This window comes from Callospermophilus lateralis, chromosome 12 (genome assembly GCF_048772815.1).
Source record: "Callospermophilus lateralis isolate mCalLat2 chromosome 12, mCalLat2.hap1, whole genome shotgun sequence".
Taxonomy (NCBI): domain Eukaryota; kingdom Metazoa; phylum Chordata; class Mammalia; order Rodentia; family Sciuridae; genus Callospermophilus; species Callospermophilus lateralis.
Window position 1 is genome coordinate 30,115,436 of NC_135316.1, and position 24,038 is coordinate 30,139,473.

The 24,038-nt window shown below is 36.6% G+C and overlaps 2 protein-coding genes across 3 annotated transcripts in view; one reads left to right on the plus strand and one right to left on the minus strand.

The window, feature by feature from the left end:
- Mtmr6 (myotubularin related protein 6) overlaps positions 1-14,854 on the minus strand; it is a 37,161-nt gene extending 22,307 nt beyond the window's left edge. Inside the window, exons 1-2 of the mRNA XM_076871892.2 lie at positions 14,695-14,854; positions 2,070-2,186 (exon numbers count right to left, since the gene is read on the minus strand). Coding sequence (XP_076728007.1) covers positions 2,070-2,186; positions 14,695-14,718 — 141 coding nt within the window. The 5' untranslated portion in view covers positions 14,719-14,854. The remainder of the gene's footprint in view (positions 1-2,069; positions 2,187-14,694) is intronic.
- A 7,722-nt stretch (positions 14,855-22,576) lies between these two features.
- Positions 22,577-24,038, plus strand: part of Nup58 (nucleoporin 58) — a 39,001-nt gene continuing 37,539 nt past the window's right edge. For both annotated transcript variants that reach the window (XM_076871997.2, XM_076871998.2), the window contains exon 1: positions 22,577-22,884. In XM_076871997.2, the coding sequence (XP_076728112.1) occupies positions 22,778-22,884 (107 nt within the window). In that variant the 5' untranslated portion in view covers positions 22,577-22,777. The remainder of the gene's footprint in view (positions 22,885-24,038) is intronic.

Here is a 24,038-nt window from a genome sequence, read left to right on the forward strand (position 1 = left end):
TGCCTAGCACATATGAGGCACTGGGTTTGATTCTCAGCACCACATATGAATAAAATAAAGGTCCATCAACAATTAAAAAAATATTTTAAAAAAAGCTTTTAGAAGAAATTATTAAAGAATCTTTACAACCATTTAAAAAATGGAAAACCTGTAACATTACAAATTGAAACTTTAATTAAAAGACATACGCACAAAAAACACATAAAAGACAAGCCACACACTGGGAGAAGCTAAGGATGATGATTCATGTATCTGACAAAGCATTAAAATCCAGGACTCCTTTAAAATAAAAGACAAACAACCCAACAGAAAAAAAGAAAACCCAATGACCAAAATATTTGAAAAGATAACTTTTTCCAATCAGCAATTTAACATCACAATGGCATAACGAACAGGACAGGCAAAAATCTTTGAGTTGACAATATCAAATGTAGGATGCAGAAAATGTGTAACACTATACTGAGAATATAAATTGAAACAGCCATATTGAAGAGGTGACATTCTTAAATATGTGCTTATCCAAGATCCAGCAATGTTACTCCCAGGCAAATACCCCAAGGAAACTCTGGCACGTATAAAAGGAAGAAATGCACACAAGATGTTTGTACAGTTGACCCTTCAATAACACAGAAGTTGGTGGCACTGACACCCCCTTCTTAGTCAAAAGCCCATAATTAACTTTTGACTCCCCCCAAACTTTTCTAATAGCCTGCTGCTGACCACAGCCTTACATACAACATAAAATGTTGACTAATACCTATTTATATATTATACATTATATACAGTAAAAACATGAGAACCATGAGAGATCAATAATACAATGCAATTTCCTAGAAAGAAACCACAACTGTTTATGATCAGTGTCCCAGAGTTTTAAGTGGATACTAACTACACTTGAACAACAGGAGGTAGCTATGAAATTACTACAGTATTACAGTATACACTACCTTAATTTCATACAGTTATGATTTAATACTGAATCTTTATATTTTTCTTGAACGTAAGTGGTGCCAAGTATGGCCTATAAGTGTTTGCAGTGTAAGTTTTGATAAGTGTTAACTTTTTGTAACAGAATTTGTGTAATTTTTTTTTTTTTTTGTAAGAGAGAAAGAGAATTTTTAAATATTTACTTTTTAGTTTTCGGTAGACACAACATCTTTATTTTATTTTATGTGGCGCTGAGGATTGAACCCAGCGACCCAAGCATGCCAGGCTTGAGCCACATTCCCAGCCCCACTGTGTAATTATTTTTTTTCCTTGGGAATTGAATTCAGGGCCACTCTACCACTGAGCAACATCCCCAGCCCTTTTTAATATTTGTTTTCAGTCAGAGTTGGGCTAAATAGCCAAAGCTGGCCTTGAATTTGCACCTGCCTCAGCCTCTAGGATTATAGGTGTGTGCCACTGTGCCTGAAGAATTTGTGTATATTTTGTAGTAGTAAATGACAGACTATTATCTACATATATTTTATGCATCCATGACATATCTAATTTTTCTTAATTTTTATGCTACATAGTTTGAATGTTTTCTCAGACTGTTGCAAAAGGAAGAATAGGCATAGAAATGGACCTGCAAAGTTCAAACCCAACATGTTGTTCAAGGGTCAACTGCACATTATATGCATATACACATTTTCAAGTATATATTTTTTGAAAGTATACGTGCTACATATAAACATATACTTGAAAACGTACATACTTATATAAATATATGTATACTACAATATTTATACTAACAAAACAAAATTAAATACCCTAATTGTAATATGGTATAAAAATACTGTGGAATATACCAAATAATTCATTTGATCTGTTAACATATACATACATTATTTAGATTTTTTAAAATTAAAAGGAACAAATAGATATTTTAAAATTATTTATGGAGGTAGAGAGTTTGGTATTCTACAGATATAATAGATACATGATATCTATATACCTGATATAGATGGGAGCATAGGATGAAAACACCAAAATTCCTGGTTAAGTAACCAATAATTAAAAATTATATGTATTCAAAACAACACAGTAATAGCCATAGTTCATGGTTCTGCTGTGGTCCTTCTTACCCAGGTTTCTTTTTGATGAGAGTCTATAAATAATAGATGTGTGGCCGTAAGATAGAGTGTTCCTGTTAATGACTTGTTGCCGGTACTGAATCGATCAAGCAATTTTACTTGTTCAACCTGAAAAAAGAAAAGGATGTTATTTTCACTTCAAAAAGTAGTATAAGGGCTGGGGATGTGGCTCAGCAGTACAGCACTTGCCTCAGCACCACATAAAAATAAATAAATAAACAAAATAAAGGTACTGTGTCCATCTACAACTAAAAAATATATATTTAAAAACATAGTATAAATAACTTTTTTTTTGTTCCAGGGACTAACAAGCAACATTTTCAATTGTTTCCTCCTTCTGTCCAAAAACAAAGAGTTCATTTAATATTAAGTTTTATCAATGTTAAGTTTCATCAATGTTAAGTTTCATCAGTCTTTTGGAGGAAAACACATACACCACAAACCACATTAAGTATTATCTGGTTGCAAATGTAACTGACAGGGAATAGGTTGTAAAAAAACATTAACATTTATATTGAGAGGAACAAGAAAAAGGAGTGCAGTATAAATAAGCAAGAATATTTTTCATAATCAAGGGTCCATTTTTATCTGAAATAGAAAAAAATCAATCAGGTAATAAGTATATAAAATATCATATCTAGAATTCTAGAAGTAAACTCATAGGGAAATCAAATCAGGAAACAATTAAATGTTTACAAACTCTAGCTTAGTCTCTCTGTTCCCCCCCATACCAGAACAATGGTGGTTTTGTGTCCAGCTCTTAGTTTTTTACTCAGACTATGTCCTTTCCTATATGGGTCTCCTCTCTTAGCTGAGTACTAAGCATTATTCAAGGTTCACTGATACTGATGCTCTGCCTTCTAACAAGAGTTCTCCTTAAAAAACTAATGTGTTACTGATGTCTTAGCTTTTCTCCTTTATAGCTCTGAATTCCCTTGCACAGATTATGTCCTGTGCTGTGTCAGCCTCCTGTACTACCTAAGACAGTCAGGTATACAGTATGACAGTATGTCTTAAGTACACACACACACAATTGTCACCATAGGGGAAAGTGGGATTAAGATTAGTTAGGAATTCTGCAGAAGACTACTGCTGCTTTGAAATTTAAAGTTATCTACCCTTATGGGGAAAAAAAAGTGAAATAATCATTCAACTTAAAAACTTCAATCTACAGCTAAAGCAGTAGGTTATAGATATTCCTTTAAACTGTGTAGATCTTCAAAACCAGACAGTTAATCATTATCTCAAATGAAATTATTTATTTCCAAGGTAATCAATAACCAGCACTTAAAAGGCTAATTAGCTTCAGCCTTTCTTCCTCACTTCTAGAATTTTGTTTCCATGGAGAGCCTGCTTATAACAGCATTTGTTCAAATAAGTTAAAATTTAAACTTGAAGATTATTAAATTTGTTTTTGATGCAAAATTTTATTTATGCAGTTAAGGTAATAAATTCAGTTTGAATATTCTCCTTTGAAAACTTAGATATATGATCTAATTTATAAAACTCAGGTCTGACAGTTGATTTGAAATACAAAAACTGTCTAATTATTATACACTGATATTTAGGAAAACAGAAAGATCATTCAAGTCCTGGGTTCAATCCTCAGAAATGCAAAAAAAAAAAAAAGGGCTGGGGTCGTGGTTTAGTGGTAGTGAGCTTGCCTTGCATGTGTGAGGCACTGGGTTCAATTCTCAGTACCACATATAAATAAATGAATAAAATAAAGGTCCATCAACACCTAAACATATATACATATTTTAATACAAAATTAAATTTAAAAAATTTTTTAAATAAAATAAATTTTTAAAAACCAACAAAAAGGAAGGCTTCCTACTAACCTGAATAAAGATTTCTTCTCTTAGAGGTTAAGACTTATTTAATTATTTAGGGACCATTTCTCCATAAAGTAAATATCTAACATCACTATGTCATACATTGTGAATCAAAACTTAAACATCTTTTAACACAAATGGGATCAACAACTATATGTTCTTCTCCAACTGTGCTAGACTTGGCTGGAAAGGGCACTTAGGCAAACAATAGCAATTATAATTCCACAACATAACTCTCAACCTTATTTCCTTAAGCTAAAAAAAAAAAAAAAAAAAAAAAAGTGTTATGGGCTATATAAAGGGAAATTATGAACAAACATGAAAAACTAACAGTTATCATAAAGTATTGACACTACTCAAGCTAACAATGTGTGCCAAACATTTTTTAGCACTTCAAATAGGTACCCAACTTAAGACAAAATAAAAAAGTATATTGGAGGGCTAGGGTTGTGGCTCAATAGTAGAGTGCTTGCCTTGCGTGTGAGACACTAGGTTCAATTCTCAGCACCACATATAAATAAATGAATAAATAAAGGTCCATCAACAACTAAAAAAAAATTTTTAAAGTATAATGGCAACTAGTTTTAAAAGGGAGTTTACTAAAAATAAATAAATTTAAAAGAAAGTTTACTAATGAAACAGGAAAGTTTACTTTAAAAAGAAATACATGTCGGGCTGGGGCTGAGGCTCAGAGGCAGAGCACTCGCCTAGCATGCGTGAGGCACTAGGTTTGATCCTCAGCACCACATAAAGCAATATAAAGATATGTGTCCACCTATAACTAAAAAGTAAATATTGAAAAAACAAAAAAAGAAGTACATGTGAACCGGGCGCAGTGGTGCATACATGTAATCCCAGTGGCTGGAGAGGCCGAGGCAAGAGGATTCCAAGTTCAAAGCCAGCCTCGGCAATTTAGCAAGGCTCTAAGCAACTTGGTAAGACCCTGTCTCAAAATTAAAAAAAAAAAAAAAATTAAAAAGGGGCTGAGGATGTTGCTCAGTGGTTGAGCAAACCTGGGTTCAAATCCTGGTACAAAAAAAAAATCTATGTGAAGTTTTTCGTTTTGGGATTTTTAAAAGATAATAACATTTCTCCAATCAGAAGCCTAAAATGGAAGACAATCATACTACTTTTCACCTGGATTTTTTAACCCTCCCTGTCCATTCCCTATTTATTACTATTTTCCCTCAATGATCATTCTCCATAATGTCACTGACATTATTTTAGCCATCTATAAATGACTCCCCAAACTATATGTCAAACTTATCTCTCCTGAGTTTACACTGTCTCCCTACACATGTAATAGCAATTCCTGACATTATTGAGAGCTTATTATGTGCCCAGAATCCTAATAGGAATTTAATGTACATTATTTCTCTTCTTTTTCACAAATTCTATGTGGTGGGTACCATTAGTACTCCCATTCAGCTAGTAGAAGCTAGGAACTGGGATAGCAATTACAACCTTGTGTAGTCTAATTCCTGAGCTGGACCGCCTTCCCTGGGGCTATACTGCCTCCACTTGGATGTCTCAAGAATAATATTAAACACACTAAAAACAGAACTGATTTCCCCTCTCACCCCTCAAAAATATGATTCTAATTCTGTATTTGGGTGTAAGTTATGTTACTCTATCCTTATCAAGTCACCCACACTGGAAATCTGGAAAGCATCCTGAGTTCTTGACTCATGATATTCACTAATTCCTACCAATTTCATCACCTAAATACTTCAAAATCAGCTCCTTCCACTACTATTAAAATAAGTGCTAAGTTAGAATGAAAGCATCTGTTCATAGGTCTGTCCTTCCCACTAAAAACCGTAATATATTACAGGGTGAGGACTGACTCTTTCTTATTTCTAAATATCTCTTAATGGCTAGAATAGTGTTTGACATAGTAAGTGTTGAACCAAGATGAACTGCCTCAGAGGAAATATTTCCCAAAGGGAAAAAAAATGGAAGGTACCCACAATTCAAGTGATGCCCTTTGTTGAAGCCATTCATGGTATTCATTAAATAGGATTTTTCTTTATCCCACTGTACATTCCTTACTTCTCTCAGCTGCCATTTCCCTCCCTATAAAGTGGGTAAACAGCAGGTATTAATTCATGAATAAATGAATAAAAAATGTTTAAAAAGTAGAAAAACTATTAGTAGAACACAGTTATTATTCAGCTTGCTTCATCTGCATAGTTATTTATTTTGGCAATACATGTTTGGGCTGTCAGTTCTATTCCTACCCTATCACCCAATCAGGGAAAAATCACTCTTTCTTTGAAATTGTATAGTATAATTGTACAGTATAGAGTTCTTTTCTACTGGATCTTTATCAAGATGGAAAATTCAGACAGAAAATATTATTTCCAACACTAACCCTATTTCCTGATTCCCCCTAGTTTTACATTAAATATTATCTGAAATCCCCTTTGTTAATTTTGATCCATTGTATTCAAGAGTCAAACCTCATCTGAATCATCTCCAAAACTTGGCAGAAGTGCAAATTCCAAGCCTCACTTGAACTCCGTTCAGTCATCTGAGGAGACAGAGATAAAGACTCTGTATTTAAAAAGTTCACTTGCTCATTCTTTTTTCACAATACTGAGGATTGAACTAAGGGTCACTTGTCACTGAGCTACACTGCAACCTATTTATTTATTTATTTATGAAAAGGTCTTACTAAGTTGCTGAGGCTGGTTTCAAACTTGCAATCCTCCTGCCTCAGCCTTCCAAGTAGCTGGAATTATAGGCATGCATCACTGTGCTCAGCTCTCATTCTTACAGAACTGATTCTTTTTTTAAAACATTTTTTAAAATTTTTTATTTGTAGTTGGACACAATACCTTTATTTATTTATTTTTATGTGGTGCTGAGGATCAAACTCAGGGTCTTGCACTTGTTAGGTGTGTGCTCTACTGCTGAGCCACAACGCCAGCCCCAGAACTGATTCTCCTTTAATTCCAAATTAATCCCTCATGCTCTGAACTCACATGAGCTATCTTCTCTCTCTAGGTTCTTTTTCCTAATATTTAAGGCCCTGACATGTCTAGTTCTCCCACTTTTTAAAGGAACTTAATATAACTTGAAGGCTTAAAACATACAACTGCATTACATGCACACATATACTCACATTCACAAAGTGGTGTGTGTGTGTGTGTGTGTGTGTGTGTGTGTGTGTGTGTGTGTGTGTGTAATACCAGTAAAGAAAGTTTACTAATTCATTCAATAAAAATTTACTGGCTATCAACAAAAGGACAACCTGTCTGGATCTCATGCTCACATCTATAAAATATGGGCAATAAACTTTCCCTCAGAGGGCTGTAGTAAGGTTGATAATAAATGTCTGATATTTTACCCGTATTTGTCTGATAAATATAAGCAATAAAATGCTCAAAGAAATATCTGCAAAATTACTTCAGTTAGTAATCTGGTACAGTAGGTTGTACTATTCAGTTAGGTTTGAAAGGAGAAATGAAGGATGTGTATTTAAGTTTAAAAAGCAAATTCAATATTTCAATGTGCTCTATAATTAGAAAAATAACTACTGTTTTCCTAATATAAATTGCTGAAAGCAAGAATCAACAATACTTCCTTTGGGGGGAAAGGAAGGACAGCAGAATAAAATAGACATTATTATTGCTGTATGTATATACGTGACTGCATGACCAATGTGATTCTGCAACCTGTACACTCAGAAAAATGAGAAATTATACCCGATCTGATTCAAATGTATGATATGTCAAGATCATTGTACTGTCATGTGTAACTAACTAAAACAAATTAAAAAATTAAAATTTAAAAAAATAAAAAATAAAATAAATTATATTCCATGCATGTATGTTTATGTCAAAATGAACCCCAATTAAATGAACCCCAATATTATGTATAACTATAATGCACTAATAAAAAACATAAAAATAAAAAAATAAAAAATAAGCAATACTTCCTTCACTAATAGAAACAGAAAGGAAATACAAAATTCTCAAATAGAGATAAAGCATTTATATTTCAATATGTGAGGAATAGCATTTTACCTGATGAGAGAAAAGTATTAATGTAGAGCCTGTGCTGTAGATAAAAGGATACAAATAGAGGTCATTAAGCACTGTACTACATGACAGATATGGTTTTGAAAATCATTCCAGAATCACTGTGGAGAAAATGCTGGATTGGGTAGGGGTAACCAGGTGAGAGGTTAATGAAGCAATCGAGGGGTGGCTAGGAGAAATATTAGGGTTCTGGAGTAAGCTGTGACAAGAAAAGAACAGTCTCAAGACTAATAATGTAACAAAACAAATGTGAAAAGGAGGAAGGAGATAAAGGAGAAATAAAGATATAAAGACTTTAAGCTTATCAGCTTGGTTACCATTCATTAACATCAGGCACAGAGAAATAAAAATAAGTCTGAGTGAAAAGTATATCTGACTAATAAGCTGAGGATTATTTATAACCTTACTAAATGCAAAATCAAACTCAAATTAAGAAAATAGTAGAAATTCATTACATGTGAGTGCTTCAGTATAGCAATAGGCAAATGGATGTTACAGATACTAAAATTAATCTGAAATTATTCCAAAACATTTATTTAGTATTTAAAGTTCTGAAGAAAATAAGTTTTGAGAAAATATGCTAATCATTCTGTTATTTGCTGCAAACCCTCCTCCAAAAGAGAGAAACTTGGATCTTTTTCATTGCTAAAATATCAGCATACAAATTTCAGCCTATAGATTTAGTCAATTTTTAAAACAACTGCTTTTTTATATTTCTCCTTTTCACCAAAGAATGAAATGGAGGTCCTGGAGTATGAATTAGAACAAGATATATTCCATGCTTGTGTAATTTGTCAAAACGGATTCTACTGTCATGTATAACTAAAGAAGAAACAATTAAAAAAAAAAAAAAAAAAAAGGAAATGGGCTGGGGATGTGGCTCAAGCGGTAGCGCGCTAGCCTGGCATGCGTGCGGCCCGGGTTCGATCCTCAGCACCACATACAAACAAAGATGTTGTGTCCGCCGAAAACTAAAAAATAAATATTAAAAAATTCTCTCTCTCTCTCTCTCTCTCTCTCTCTCTCTCTCTTTTTAAAAAAAAAAAAGGAAATGTATTTTACAGATGTGGCTGTAGATCACCCCCAGGCTTTTCTTAGAAATGTTTTAAGGGACATGTTTAAGAAGCAACTACAACTCCTTCAGGTCACCATCACTGAGGCACTAGGAAAATAGTGTTAGGATCCTTAAAAAGGCAAAACATAAATGGGGAAGGTAGAAAAGACTTCTGGGAAAAGAGTAAATGAAAAACAATGGGGCAAGAAGAAAGATTTTATACTGGAACTGAAGGATGTGGTCACTTTAGTGAGGGATAATAAATGCCAACATGCATTACTTTAAGGATTACTTAGTTCAAACTACATAGGCTTTCACTAAAAGATCTTCACTGAATAGTCTATATAGGAACTTCAAATTTCAGCTGTTTACAAATAGAAAACATATGAAATCATACATATACAAAATCACATCAGAAATTCAGATACCTGGTTATCTCTACTGGGACAGGAAGGGATCGATGGCTTTCTTTTATCTAACTTCTCTGATCAACAGCTGCTAACTCTACAACTACATGATATGTGGAGTGAATCCCAAGTAGAAAATACATCTTCACAGCTTCTGATGCTTGTTGTGCTTCCTCTTTATTGCCAGAACACCCACTTGGAATCTACAGAATCAGTATTCCACACCGACATCCTACAAGAATTAGCTATTAAAAAGAAAGTAGCTGGGAGTTGCAGCACATGCCTGCAATCCCAGGGACTTGGAAGGCTGAGGCAGAAAAATCAAAAGTTCAAGACCAGCCTGGGTTATTTAGTGAGACCCTGTCTCAAAACAAAAAATAAAAATAAAGGGTCTGGGGATGTAGCTCAGTGGTAGAGTGGCCCTGGGTTCAGCCTGGGTTCAATCCCCAGTATCAAAAAGAAAGAGTAAATCAAATTGGCATTTATGTTAAGTGGAGGGCAGAGATTATCTTTTTTTTCAATCAGTTCTTAGAATAAGGTCTGACTGAATAAATTATCAATGAAACAGTTATGGACTTAAGAGAGGAAAGAATAACCTCAAATCACAAATCCAGTGGGAACTTTCTAGCTTACGTTGCTCTTCTGCAGTGTTAAAAACAGCTGACCCTCCATCAATGGCTTTCTAGCTCACAGTAAAAAGTAAGATTTTACATTGGCCTTCAAACGTCTACAGTAATGTACCCCTGATCTTCAACTTCAATCTTCTACTCGGCTTTTCCTCACTTACTCTGTTCAAGCCTTCTTGGTGGTCCTTAGCTTCAAGCATGCCTTACAAAGAGTTTCTGCCCCTGCTGTAGGACTCTCTCTCCTTTCCCTCAAGTGAGAATGGCACGTTCCCTCACCAGTTTCAGATCTGAACTACCCAATTTACAACTGACATCCCTCTAACCCCACTCTGGTACTCTACAGTCCTTGCTGGCTTTATTTTTATCCACAGCATATTTTTATACCACCATATAGCATCTTATCTACTTAACTTATTTTGTTAATAACTGTGTCTTCTCCAACTAGGAAATATGTTTTTATTAGGGCAGGACTTTTTGTCTGACTTTCTCATCACCATTTTCAAGTACCTAGAACAGTGACTGTTCCAAGAAGGATGAAGAAGTAAGAGCAGAGAAGGGCACGAAGAAGGAAATTAGAAGAGCAAAGATGGCTCCCTGCCCATCTGCAATTTCACCTCTTCCAATTTTATCTGTACTACTCTTTTGCAGTTGCCCCTTTTTAAGGGTTCCTAGGCCCTTACTTTCCCACTCTTCTCTACAGAATCTCCACATATTTTTGTATACACTCACCCACAGTGAAAAATTTTAATGATTACAGACAACTCACAAATCTGCTTGACCGTTTTCAGAGCTCCAGTCCCTCATAATCAGCTAATTACTAGAAAAAAATCTTACCTTTAGTTTCTCACATTCCTCTCCATTCCTACTCACACTGCCCTATCTCACCACTCAAATCTCGACTAGATAATTATTCTGTATGGTAGGAGAGTATAACGATCAAAAATAGGCCTGATATCAAAAATACCTGAATTTAAGAACCAAGCTCCAGTAATCTCCCTGGCTAGCTAGCTCCCAGATAGCTATGTGAGCCAGGACAACTTATTTTATGTTATTCAATCTCTATAAACTTTCAGTTTTCTCACCTGTAAAATGAGATAAGGTTAGTGACAGTCAAAATAGCACACCACTTGGAGAAAAGTGTTCAGGTACTCCTCAAAACTTTTGCTCTTATTACAACAATAATTTAAATAATGATAGTTTTTCCTTATTTTAGTTTTGTATCTCCTTCACTCTTTGTAACAGATAACATATATTTATATTTCTACACATATACACGTATGCTCTCACATTCTAATAACAATAAGAAGGATCGAGCTAAAGAATAAGTTGGGCATTATTTTTGGAATTTGAGCCCCAGTAAGATCAGATTTGGAGCGACAAATCTGAATTCTATAACAAGCCCTACAAAGCCCTACTTTCATTGAGTTCTTATTCACAGACAGTATAATAGCATTCAAAATCAATATATGATGTCAGCCAAAGTACTGGAGCCTAGCAGGCAAAGGATACCACCTTTGCATATTTTTCATTATGTATTAGCAAAACCACCTGATTACAGCAAAATTAGAGCTCAAAGTCAGTGACAGGCAGTAGCTACAGTGTTCCTAAGTATAACTTGGAAATGCCCTTTTGGAAATTCAAATTCACGAACTTAACATATTTATTGACCTCATAAAATCAGTAAACTAAATTTGACCAAAACAGGATGATATATCTGTTCCTGAGAAAGCCATTTAATTAGTACTCAGCTAAAATACTAATCTCTAGTTAGTGGTCCATAAGAAATTGCTTCTAAACAATAAAAAATAATAATATATAAATATTACTTATGATAAGAACAGGTTTGGGAAATAAAACTTTTAGAATTATAATCTGTATTTACTTTTAAATTAATACAAATTTAACAACTGGCTTCAAACTAAAGAGACAATAAAAAAGCATACATAGTCTTTGGAGTTAACAAACTTTAGTTTAAAACTACTCCTCATGAGCTAATTGGGCAGATTATGCAAACTCTCAGACTATTTCTTCCTCCTCTGTAAATGGAGATAATGAAATCCAATGGACAGGGTTATACACTATCTAAACAAAATAAATTACTAAGTAGTTATATAGTACCATAGTTATAGTGACTAATCTATATAAGGTTTTTTTTTAAAAAAAAAAAAGCTAATGAACCTAATACAATCAATTTTTCATTGTGAAATACTTACAATTATTTTGCAGCAAATTAACTATGTCCATGTGGAGGCTATGCATAATGGAAACAAAAAGTTGGCTATGTTCAAATCAATTTTTAAGAACAAGTTATTTTCACAATAGGCTAATGATTTAAAAAAAAAAGCAGTCTATACAATAGTTATCAGAACGTATTAGAGGTCTAATCTATCTTGCTACTATATGTCCAGTATCTGTGCAGTGCCTGACAAAAAATAGGTGTTTAACAAATATTTGTTTAATTGAAGTCTACCTCACCCACTTAATTCTACGGTAATAACCCAATGCTATAAAAATGATATAATGTAGGGCTGGGGTACAGCTCAGTGGTAGAGTGCTTGCCTAGCATGTGTGAGGCACTGGGTTCAATCCTCAGCACCACATATAAATAAATAAAATAAAGGCCCATCAACAACTAAAAAATATATGTATTTATATATATATACATATATATACATAAATATATATAAATTTCTTAAATGGCACAATGTAGTAAAGGAACACATGAGAAGTAATTTTAATAGGAAATTAGTCAGAAATCTCTCCATATTCAAAAAAACATAAAGGAGCTTTACTAAACTACCAGCATGGACCCCCTGTGAAAAGATAAAACTAAATCAGAACATAAATTGGAGAACGGTCCATCAATGGTAAAAATGAAACATGAGGCTCAATGAAAGTCTCTAGCAACAATCTTCAAGGAGATAATAAAACTGGTTATAGCAATACAAATAAAAACAGAGATATATATTCATCATAAATTGAAGGAGAAAAAAATTAAAAATAACAAAGGGTCCTAAAGATTTTTCAACAGTGTTTACTCTTATCATTCACTTAAAAGTAGGGTTTGTGGGCTGGGGATGTGGCTCAAGTGCTAGCGTGCTCGCCTGGCATGTGTGCGGCCCAGGTTCGATCCTCAGCACCACATACAAAGATGTTATGTCTGCCGAAAACTAAAAAATAAATATTAAAAAAAATTCTCTCTTTCACTCTCAACTCTCTCTTAAAAAAAAAAAATAGGGTTTGTTTTAGTTGATTAGACTCAGTTCGCTTTGACTGGTTTTCTATTGTGTGCTATGCATTGTGGTAAGTATCTAAAACATGCAAAGATGAGGTTCAAATTAGTGTAGAAAAAAAGTCACATGCCAAAAGCCCACATTAGCTCGCATCTGGAACCCTCTAACCAGACAGGACAAGATCCTAATCCCATGTTCTACTCTAATCCCCTTTTCCATGGGTACCTCTTCTGTAAATTTGGTTATTTACTCTGTCACCCTTCTACTTTCAAACTTTAACTGCCAGCAACTTGAATTTTTTAGCTACTATATCTTTCTTCTCTTTAAAAAAATTTTTTTAAATCTATGTGCACCTTAAAAAGGGCTGTGAAACATTTTAAAGATAAAGATCTCAAATTCTCCTTATCCCAGTAATGATAACACAGATTTACTTGTTCCTAAATGAGCTGTAACTTTTTAAGATGAGCAGCGACTGATGATTTCTGCTCTGGCCAACATAGAGTCTGCTTTCACAAAAGGTCCTTCTAATAAATAATTTAAAAAATGACAGATTGCCCATGATCTTAATTTGTTACTCAGTTCTGATCTCAGTCTGTTTTTCCCCCTCCCGAAGTTGAAGTTTGCTTTAAATGTTGTTGAAAAAATGATTTGGTAATATTCTGATGCCACTTCCTTTCAGCTTTACTCTTGTAACAGAATCATAAAAATACTTACTCATGCACAAATCTCTTGCAAATAAAAACGAAGTATAGGATTTAATAAACAATAATCTCAATTGAAGAAAGTTCCATCCAACCTTTTGAAATATTATACAACACTTTAACCTTCTGTATAATTTCTCGTTAAACTGACTATCGACCCTAACTAAGAACAATGCCTACAATTTGAAGCACAGACACAAAAACACTGGAGACAGATAAGAAAGTAAGGTGGAAAGCAGAGCTGATTTGGACTCTTCCAAACTTGCATCATGAATCTGTGACACGGGACAATGAAAACGTTAAGGGCTATGCCTTACAAAACATAGTAATGTTAATTTGGGAACCCACCAGTTTTTCGGTACATAAGGGGGAGAATGGCTGAATACCCCAAAGTTAGAGCAGCCCCAATTTTGCCCAAGAAAATATAGAGCTAAGGGGGCGGCAACCAATTTTCCAGGACTTAGCCCCCCACCAAAGCACCCGGAGCTCCCTAAGAGACCCTGCGTCCAAAAGTACAGGCCTCCACGAAGCGCCCACTTAGCCGAAACTGACCCTGCAGTGGCAGACCAGGCCCTGCCAAGCCCTCCCGTCCAAGACAGGCCCCCAGCCTCTCCGGTCCCCAGCCCTGCTAGGGCCAAGAGAGCCTTCGTCGCCTTCCGCCTCCGCTAAGTGAGACCTATGCCAGTGGCTAATGGCTTTCCAGCTCCAGACTACCTTGGTCGTACGGATGTGCTCCATTCTGAGGAACGTCTGTCGGCAGCCGGCCTCACAGGCGTACCATGTAGCGGAAGGCACCGGACGGCGACAGCGACTCTGAGCCAGGGGGAACTCCCTCAACCGGCCAGCGCCTATGTCTGTCAGGCCGCCCCCGAGAGCGTCAACCACGCAGGCGCAGTCGGCAAGCTCGGTCTCCTAGAAACACTTCCCAAACGCCGAGGCCACCGAGAGGGCACAGCGGGATGGGTAGAGCGTCCACCGACGGAGAGCAGCATCTTGGCCCTTCCTGGGCCACTGTTAATTCCACAGCGCCCTCAGACAGTGGAGGACACCAAGCCCTTTGGGGCAGTCCTTTGACAGGCAGCTAGACTAGAACCCTCAGGGTCTAGCGCTGGGAGGTGAGAAGACTCATCTCGATTTAAAAATGGATCCTGAGTAAAGGGCACTTGGCGCGTGAGGGCACATGCTGGATGTCTATGAAGTTCTTCACCATGCCAGTGGACAGCGTCAGATTAAGATAATTTTACTTTAGTTTAGAAATTTATTCTAAAGAAATAAATTTACTGTAACCTTATTTAAAACAATTATATTCTCTAATACTACAGGATTCATTTGTAAAACATGGTGCATTCATTCAGTGTCAGGACATTACATAACAAAAATGTTGATGTTGTATTAGCGAGGGAAAAGAGGTAGCTATGGTACAGTAAATTCAATGTGACATGTTTTATAATTTTTATTTATGTTAAGCAAAAAGCTTATATTTCTAGATGGTAGAATTAGAGGAGTTTTTGTAATTCCTTTAATGCAGTAGTTGGTCTGGAGCATTTTCTCATTTTATCCCCGAGAATCTTGGTGAGATCTGAAGATATTTTTAGTTTTCCTGGCTATGGATAAGGAAAAATGCTACTAGTATCTAGTGGGTCCTGGTCAGATCTGCTGCTGAACATCCTACAATACCCCAGACCAGCCTACACAACAGAGATATCTGCCCAAAATGTCAACAGTGCAGAGGCAAAGAATTTCTGCTCCATATTTTTTAAGTGTTCTGTTCTGAACAGTTTCACATTTGTAATTAGAAAAAAAAAAATTTTAAGGTTAGCTGTCGCCGCGGTGCCTTCTGCTACATGGAAAAAATTTTAAGGTTAGGTAGTAGAAATATGTGCCTAGCCTTGTGAAGCCCTTGTTCAATTCCCAGCATCAAAAGGGAAGGGGTTAGGGAGAAAAATAAACAATCTTTCTTACTGTAATTGGTACGATAAGAGCCTAACATCTAACTATTCTTTTCTAAGTAAAATTTTTGTTTTATTTCATTTTATTCAAGTTATCATGGTGATTTGAGTGCCTAGTATTTTTCAAATACATTGACAATGCAACAGAAATGCTTATTTTTCACAACAGTATTTGTGGTGGAGTTGCTGACCCCTGCAAGGTGAATCTGTAATAAGACCAAACCACCTAAACCAACCTTGGTATAGTTTCACATCCAAAACATGCACAATTCCTTCTCTGAAAAAAACAAAATGTTTGAAAACAATGTAGGTCTTTACACAAGATCATTTGAGAAAACAGAGGTAAATTATATCATATAACAAACAAGACTTTCTTAACATAACCACTTTTTATATCATTTTCCCTCAAAATCTTATCTCACCCTTTCTCTATTCCCATACAACTCATCCAACCCCTTCTCATTTCTTGACATTTGTCATTTCCTCTCTTACCAAATCTCACAGAGTGAAAATCATAAGGATGTAAGCTACCATTTACCAAGAGATGGTCTGGTGACAGAGTACTAAAGGCTTTACCTATATTACAAGGAAAATAGTATTATTTGCCTCATTTCAAAGAAGAGAAAAATGAAACATGATGATGTAACCTACTCATTATCGCACAGCAGATAATAAATCTTGTTAATAAAGCCAGACAGTCTGACTCCAGAGTATGTATTCTTAACAACTATTTTATATCGATTCACTTTTCAAAATCCATATTAAAGTTCCATTTATGGTAATATGATACAGTAGAAAATATCCTGATTTTTTAAAAAAATAATGAATATAAAATCAAATTCTATAAAGCATCAGGTAACTGGCAAGATAATGAGAACTTAGAAATGCAAAATATAGAGAGCATGTGTCCCCAGAAAGGTAAGCAGGACACTGAAGTTAATGCTGCAAGAGGGCCACTGCAAAGTCAGACCAATTTTTATCTGTTTCGTTGTCCTCTCAACACAAAGTTCAGAACGCAAAGCCTATAGCCCATTTCAGATGGGGAACCCAATGGGAGACATTCCCTACATAAATTCAGAGCCAGAAGGAAAAAAACAATCCAATCCCCAAGACTGTGAGAAAATTTGCTTTGATTTTGAGAAAAAAGTCCTGGAATTACTCACTGTCTTGGAAATATTATAGCCATGAGGAGGTCACTGGACATATTTATACCTTAGATTCATATCACCTATGTGATCCAAAAGCCTCTGGGAATATACTTTAAAGTGGTTGAAATTAGTAATGCCTGGAACTTTATTATTACAAACACAAAACCCTTTAAATAGATCATACTCCTATAATAGGCCCCAAACAATTCCCGAAATTAGTTTCCCATGGAAAATTAAAATAAAGTCACAATAAAAATAAGTAGCACACAAAGAAATAATTGTCAAGATAGCTGGCAGGGACAATATAATGACAATCAGAGATTTTGTAATTATGAGATTTAATTTAGAAAACAACAATGTTCCCTGGGCACCGTGGCACATGTCTGTAATTCTAGCAGCACAGTAGGCTGAGGCAGGAGGATGCAAATTCAAAGCCAGCCTCAGCAATTTAGCAACTCAACATATTCCCAATCAGTGTCCTAATAGGCCCAACAAATGTGTATACTATAGTGAGGGAAGTTAGCAGTTACATGTGTGTTATATTTGTCTGATAAGCTAATTCTATTGATTATAATTCTAATATATAGTTGAGGAAGAAAAGAAGGCAAGTTTTGTTGAAAGCAATATCAAGATTGATTATAAATATAATTTAGGTAGTATGTTACAAGGATAGGCAAATAGGCTTCCAGAAACGGGTTGATATATAAGAAATATCATATTTTGGATCAATGAGATAGGGATACTATTTTCAATAAATGGTGCTGAGACAATTTGTAATCTATGTGTGGAAAAAAATTAAATATGATCTTTACCCCCAACTATGCATTTCTATGTTGAGAAAAGACCCAAATATGAAAAGTAGCACAATAAAAATTTTGGCAGATATGTGAGAATATACTTGTCACTATTCTAGAGAAGAATATTTAAAACAGTGTATAAAAATTAGAGATAGTAAATTGAATTTTAGATCATAAGTTTCTGTCCCTCAAAAAAAAGAATATAACAGTAAAGCAGTTATAAGGTAAAACATTTTTAGCATAAATAACATATAAACTATCCATTTCAGAATATATAAATTCCTATCTACCAATCACTTAGAAAAAGACAAAGACTCAACAGAAAAACAGGTAAAACACCCAAACAGGGGCTTCACAAAACAAGATATCCAAAACTCCAATATATATAATCTAAAAGTATTTAACTTTATTATGAATCAGGAAATTTTTAAAAAAGTTTGACAGTAAGGGTATTGGCAAGGGTAAGTAACAATATGGATTACCAGACATTGCCATTGGGAGTATATACTGTTACAATGCCTTTAGAAAATTTATCATCATATAATAAGGTTGAACATGCACACAGCCTAAGAGCTAGCAACCCATTCATAAATGTGTATACTAGAGAATTTTACCTATATATGCAACAGAATACGTGTAAAAAAATGTATATAGCAGCCTTGCGTGGAATTGTCCAAAACAAAATATTAAATACCAGCTATAGAATGGATAGACCGTGACATTGATAAAGTGGAATATTATGCAGCAACAAAAATAAAAATCTTCAATTACATGTAACAACAGATAAACCTTATAAACATAATGCTAAGCAAAAGACACAAAACAGGGCTGAAGTTGTAGCTCAGGAGTAGAGTGCTCATCTCAGAAGTGGAAAGCACTTCTGAGTGCTTTCTGTGGATCCTCAGCACCACATAAAAAATAAAGATATTGGGTCTATCTCTGACTAAAAAAAAATATTTTTTTAAAAGACACAAAACAGTACATACAGCATGATTCTGTTTATATTCACTTCTGAATAATTCCATTTATAACATAAACAATATCATTCACCAACAAATCAACAAAAGATGTAGTTTCTTAACAGAAATCTCACACTCTGAGAAACAAGTGGAAACAAATGACTTACCAGAGAATTTAGAATCTGAATAATTTGCTTTATCCTTGGAAAATAGCAATTCACGTAGAGTTCAAGTCCTATGTCTGAGTAATAATTGGAAGATCTTTTGTAATAGAATTTTCTATTTGTGCTACACTAGATAAGGAAGGTGAAGTCAAATTCCAGTGCCTTGGTTTTGCATGGCTGGGCAATTGGCTTTAGGCTAATTTTAAGCAGGCAGATACTCAGGTGATTGTTATACTACTGTCAAGTTTTCAGTTGACTAACCAAACATTTGAGTTTATTGAAACTGCTTTCTTGCAGTTGTGTTTCTGTAGCACATAAGAATGTAAAGTCTTGTCCTTGCTAACAAGTCAAACAGGGAAATGTATATGAAATAAGAAAGTGTCTTTGAGGTCAATCTCACCTTTGGTGCAGCTAGAGGCATGTGGTAGACTATAATATTGCTTATAATATATTCCAGTTTCTGTCTCTGCAGTGCTCCTCCCTGTGGGATTTAGGGGTCAATTGCTACTTTAGCATAACTTCACTCTGCCAAATATAAGACAGAAATACCACACTAAAATTTTACTAAAATAAAGCTGAAAGAATGGTTTTTCAATTTAAATATCTTCCCCCAAAGCCCAAACTATTCTTTTGAGTCGTATTTTCTTGCTTTAGTTCTATAAATTTATTTTAAAAGTTAGATTTGCATCATTATTATAGAGTTCCCATACACCCACAGCCAGTTTTTCCTATTATGAATATTTTATGTTATTCCCTACTATATTTTTACATGCTCTTTCCTTCTAGCTGTTATGTCTTGTTAATTAACATATTTCTTAAATGAGAAGCATTTTTCTCTTGCTAATTTTATGTAGGTATTCTTCAAAAGTTTTGGAAAGGATACATTAGAGAATTAAAAGACATACAGAGATGTTTTCTGTCTTCCCACAAAAATAACCTGGATTTATCTTTTTAAAAATCTTCAGTCAAAAGGAAATATGTTAGATTTTACAACCGTTCTCTTCTGTATCATTCTACAGCCCTCACTGAAATTAGCATTCTTTAAATTGTCAAAGTTTTAAGCAACAATAATCTTTTATTTTCTCCTGTTCAGTAACTATGAATTTTTTCTTTATAACTGAAGTTCAACTGTATCTCTTTCCTTTTTTATCATCCCCACTGTGACTTCAATAATGTTTAGTTTTATTTTTAATTATACAAACACATGTTGGCGTGTTCGTATGCCATTCTACTGTCAAGTTTTCAGTTGACTGACCAAACAATTGAGCTCATTAAAACTGCTTACTTGGAGTCTGTTTCTGTAGCACATAAGAATATAAAGTCTATTTTCTACTTTTGCTACTCAAGATAAGGAAGGTCAAGTCAAATTCCAGTACCTTGGTTTTGCTAGGGTGGTTGAAAACAGACATTTATTTCTCAGTTCTGGAGGCTGGGAAGATCAAGGCTAAAGTGCTTGGAGATTGGATTCCTGCTAGGGACCTTCTTGGCTTTCATAAGGCTCCCTTTTGCTGTGTACTTATGTGGTGAAGAAAGGAGAGCAAGTTCTGTTTTGTCTTTTATAAGGGTACTAATCCCATCATGGGGAGGAGATTTGGTGATTTAATTTAAATTTAGTAACCTCCAAAGGACCCATAGGAGGCAGGACTTCAACATTTGAATTTGAAGGGGATAGGGCTTTAACATATGGATTTGGAGGAGGGTAGCGTTTCAACATATGAATTCGGAGGGGAGCATAAGGTTTCAACATATGAATCTTTGGGGAGTGTGTGTGTGGCATAATTCAGTTTTTAACAGATGGTAAATATCAAATTCAATGCTGCAGAAAGTGTTGAATTAAGGGTGGCTGTGAGAGAAGAGGTTGGAAAGACTGGTCCTTTGGAGGACTTTGAGTGCCAGACTTAGAAGACACTGGGCTTTTGACCAAGGTACTGTCATGGTGAGAATTATGCTTTAGGAGAACAAATCCAAGGGTTGCTTTTGGGATTGATTTTTTTTCGAAGAGACTGCAGTAGGCAAACCATTTGGAGGAGTAACAATACCTGATGGAAAAATAAAGACCAATATTCTGATGGCTGCCTACACACGCACAACTGCCAGGAAATTTTCCTGATACTCCCGCTGAAGGAGGATTTCATCTCTAATCCCACATATTTTGTTATGCTGCTCAAGGAAGATTTTGTCTGATATGGTATTTGTTTCTGTACTTTTCTCATAGCTCCCATTCGGCAGTTCCTCTAGTACTTTGCACCATACTGCCACTAAGCAGCTGTCTGGGAAGGACCCACACGCATTCCTACCCACTAGAACGCTGACATGATTATTGCTATTGTTGTTGTTATTAGTTGGGTACCAGGATTGAACCCAGGAGCACTTAACCACTGAGATCACATCCTAGCCCCGTCACTGTTTAATCTTTTTTAAATTGTAGATGAACAAAATGAAAGGAAAGCAGGAACGGGGAGACAGGCGAGAGAGAAATCAAAGACAGAGACCAGGTAGAGCTACACATGAGAGTATGTCAGTTTACAAATTAAGGCACATCTCTCTATAGACAGAGAGAGACAAAGTAAGCGTGGAATTAGGGACTTTTATGGGTCAGGCTCAGGGATTTGGGGGGGGGGAGGGAGTCTAATGCAGGCGGTTAAGGGTGGGGTGGATATGAGGGAGTGATGAACCTTTCTCATTTAATACCCTTGGACGGGAAAGCGACATTTTTCTTAAAATGGTGGCTGTCACTTAAGATGGCCGTCCTTATGCTAGGCAAGGACATTACCCACAAGACCTTCATTTTATTTTTTTATTTTTAGTGGTGCTGAGAATCCAACCCAGTGCCTCACATATGCTAGGCAAGCGCTCTACACTGAGCTGCTACCACAGCCAGCCGCATCCCCAGCCCTTTGTTATTTTGAGACAAGGACTTGCTAAGTTTCTGAGGCTGGCTTTTAATTTGGGAACCTCCTGCCTCAGCCTCCGAAGCCGCTGGGATCCCAGGCACGCTTCACCGAGCCAGGCCGCAGACATTGTTCGTCCACTTGCGCACACCACACACAAGAGACCTGGGAGCTTGGCCAAGTCAGCCTGGGGGCTCCACTGGGCCGCTCAACCACCGAAGCCCCCTCGTCCCACCGACTTGGCCAAACGAACTCGGCATGGCCTGGAGCTTCCAGGTGGAGCTCGCGTCGTGGGACCAGTAAATTATTATCGTCTGATTTCTGAATCCTCGAGGAGCTGCTGCGCTCCGTTCCCTTCCTGGGATTGGGTCGGCTGCCTACCAAAGCCAGACTCCTCCTATTTCTGTACGGGAGGTTTAGGGATGTTCACTAGAGCCCTCCCCACCTCTGGGGTTCTGGGCATGCTTTTTAGTGGGAGGTAGGTTAGAAATTCATCAGTCACAAAGTACAGAAGAAGGAGAACTACAAAAGGAAGAAATGGTTGTTTAAAAACTCGGGGCCCCTACCCTTTTAAGAGAGTAGGCGGGGAGCCAACTCCACCGTGTCCCAGGGTGCCTTGCGCCGCACGTCGATCCCACTCCCGTCCCAGAGTTCCCTGCGCTACCGGTTCGCTTCCGGCGTGCTAGGAGCTCGCGGCGGGCGTTGGGCGTGCTTTGGTTTAGTGGCTCCATCCATTTTGGCCGTGGTTCGCGGTCGCCGCTAGGGCTTGAAGTGCCCGCCAAGTCAGAACTGGCCAAGAATGATGCTGCCCGGTTCACTTCGGCTTTAAGGCTAGAGGAGGGTCTCCGACCTTTTTCAGCTTGCTGACGGCGTCCAGCCCGAGGCAGCCATGGCCACGGGCTTCTCCTTCGGGTCCGGGACGCTGGGTTCCACCACCGTGGCGGCCGGTGGGACCAGCACTGGCGGCGGTTTTTCTTTCGGGACTGGAGCATCTAGGTAATCACACTTCTTCGCTTTCGTGGTCCTATCTTTCCTCGCGACGCTCTTGGTGCCCCATCTTATCTCCCGCTGATTTCTTTCCGGTGGGCTTGGGGGAAAAGCACCTGACCAGACACCAGCGACGTGGACCTCCCGCTCGCTTCGGTGCCGGGGCCCTACCGGCGTCCTGGTAGGGACGGGGGCGAAATATCCCTTTGCTGTTAGGTCTCACAGATGGTTCAGGTATTGTTACTGCCCAGCGGGGTCTGACTAGGTGAAAGGGCTTAGGGTTTCACTCCTAAAGTTTTATCTTGTGCTAATCTTAGGCATAGGTGAAAATTGAGCGAATGAAGGAAATTACAGCTTTTTTAGGGCTTTAGAAAGGGACGAATAATAGAAGATGTTGAGGAGGACAATCATGGTTTCTCCTTGTTAATTAAGATTCCTTCGCAGTATGTACGGCCTTACATACTAGCGGGTTTTTTTTATGATTTCGTGACTGTTTTTTTTTTTTCTCGAGCTTTGCAGACCTTTGTGTCTCATGGGACCCAGTTTATTGGTAATAATTTTCTGTAGCATGTGCATATTAGTATCTCTCTGATAATAATGTAATGGTTCATTTTATCGCTTACTAATTTACAAAACAACTTACTAGTTCAGGTGGAAACATAAAAAAAGGAAGTTCAGAAAGAATGGGAAGAGAATATAGAAAACTTTAATCTTTAGAACTCAGTATTAAGAAATGTGTACTCTGTTGACAAGCTGTGGATGTGAATGGCTTAAAGGACCTGGTGGTAGATTGAAAAGGCAAAAACACCTTCAGCATTACCTTGTATTTTAAAAAAGGAAGGAGAGGGCTGGAGTTGTAGCTTAGTGGTAAAGTGCTTCCCTAGTATGTGTCAGGCACTGGGATAGATTATCAGCAGTGCATATAAATAAATAAAGGTCCATCTGCAACTAAAATTTTTTTAAAAAATATATTTTCTAAGTTGTAGATGGATACAATATGTTCATTTTTATGTGGTGCTGAGGATTGAACCCAGTGCCTCAGGCATGTGAGGCAGGCGCCTAACCACTTAGCCACAACCCCATCCCTAAAAAAAAAAAAAAAAAAAGGAAGGGGAGAGGAACCACATATTATACACGCAAGCCAGAAATCTGGGAGCTTTTCT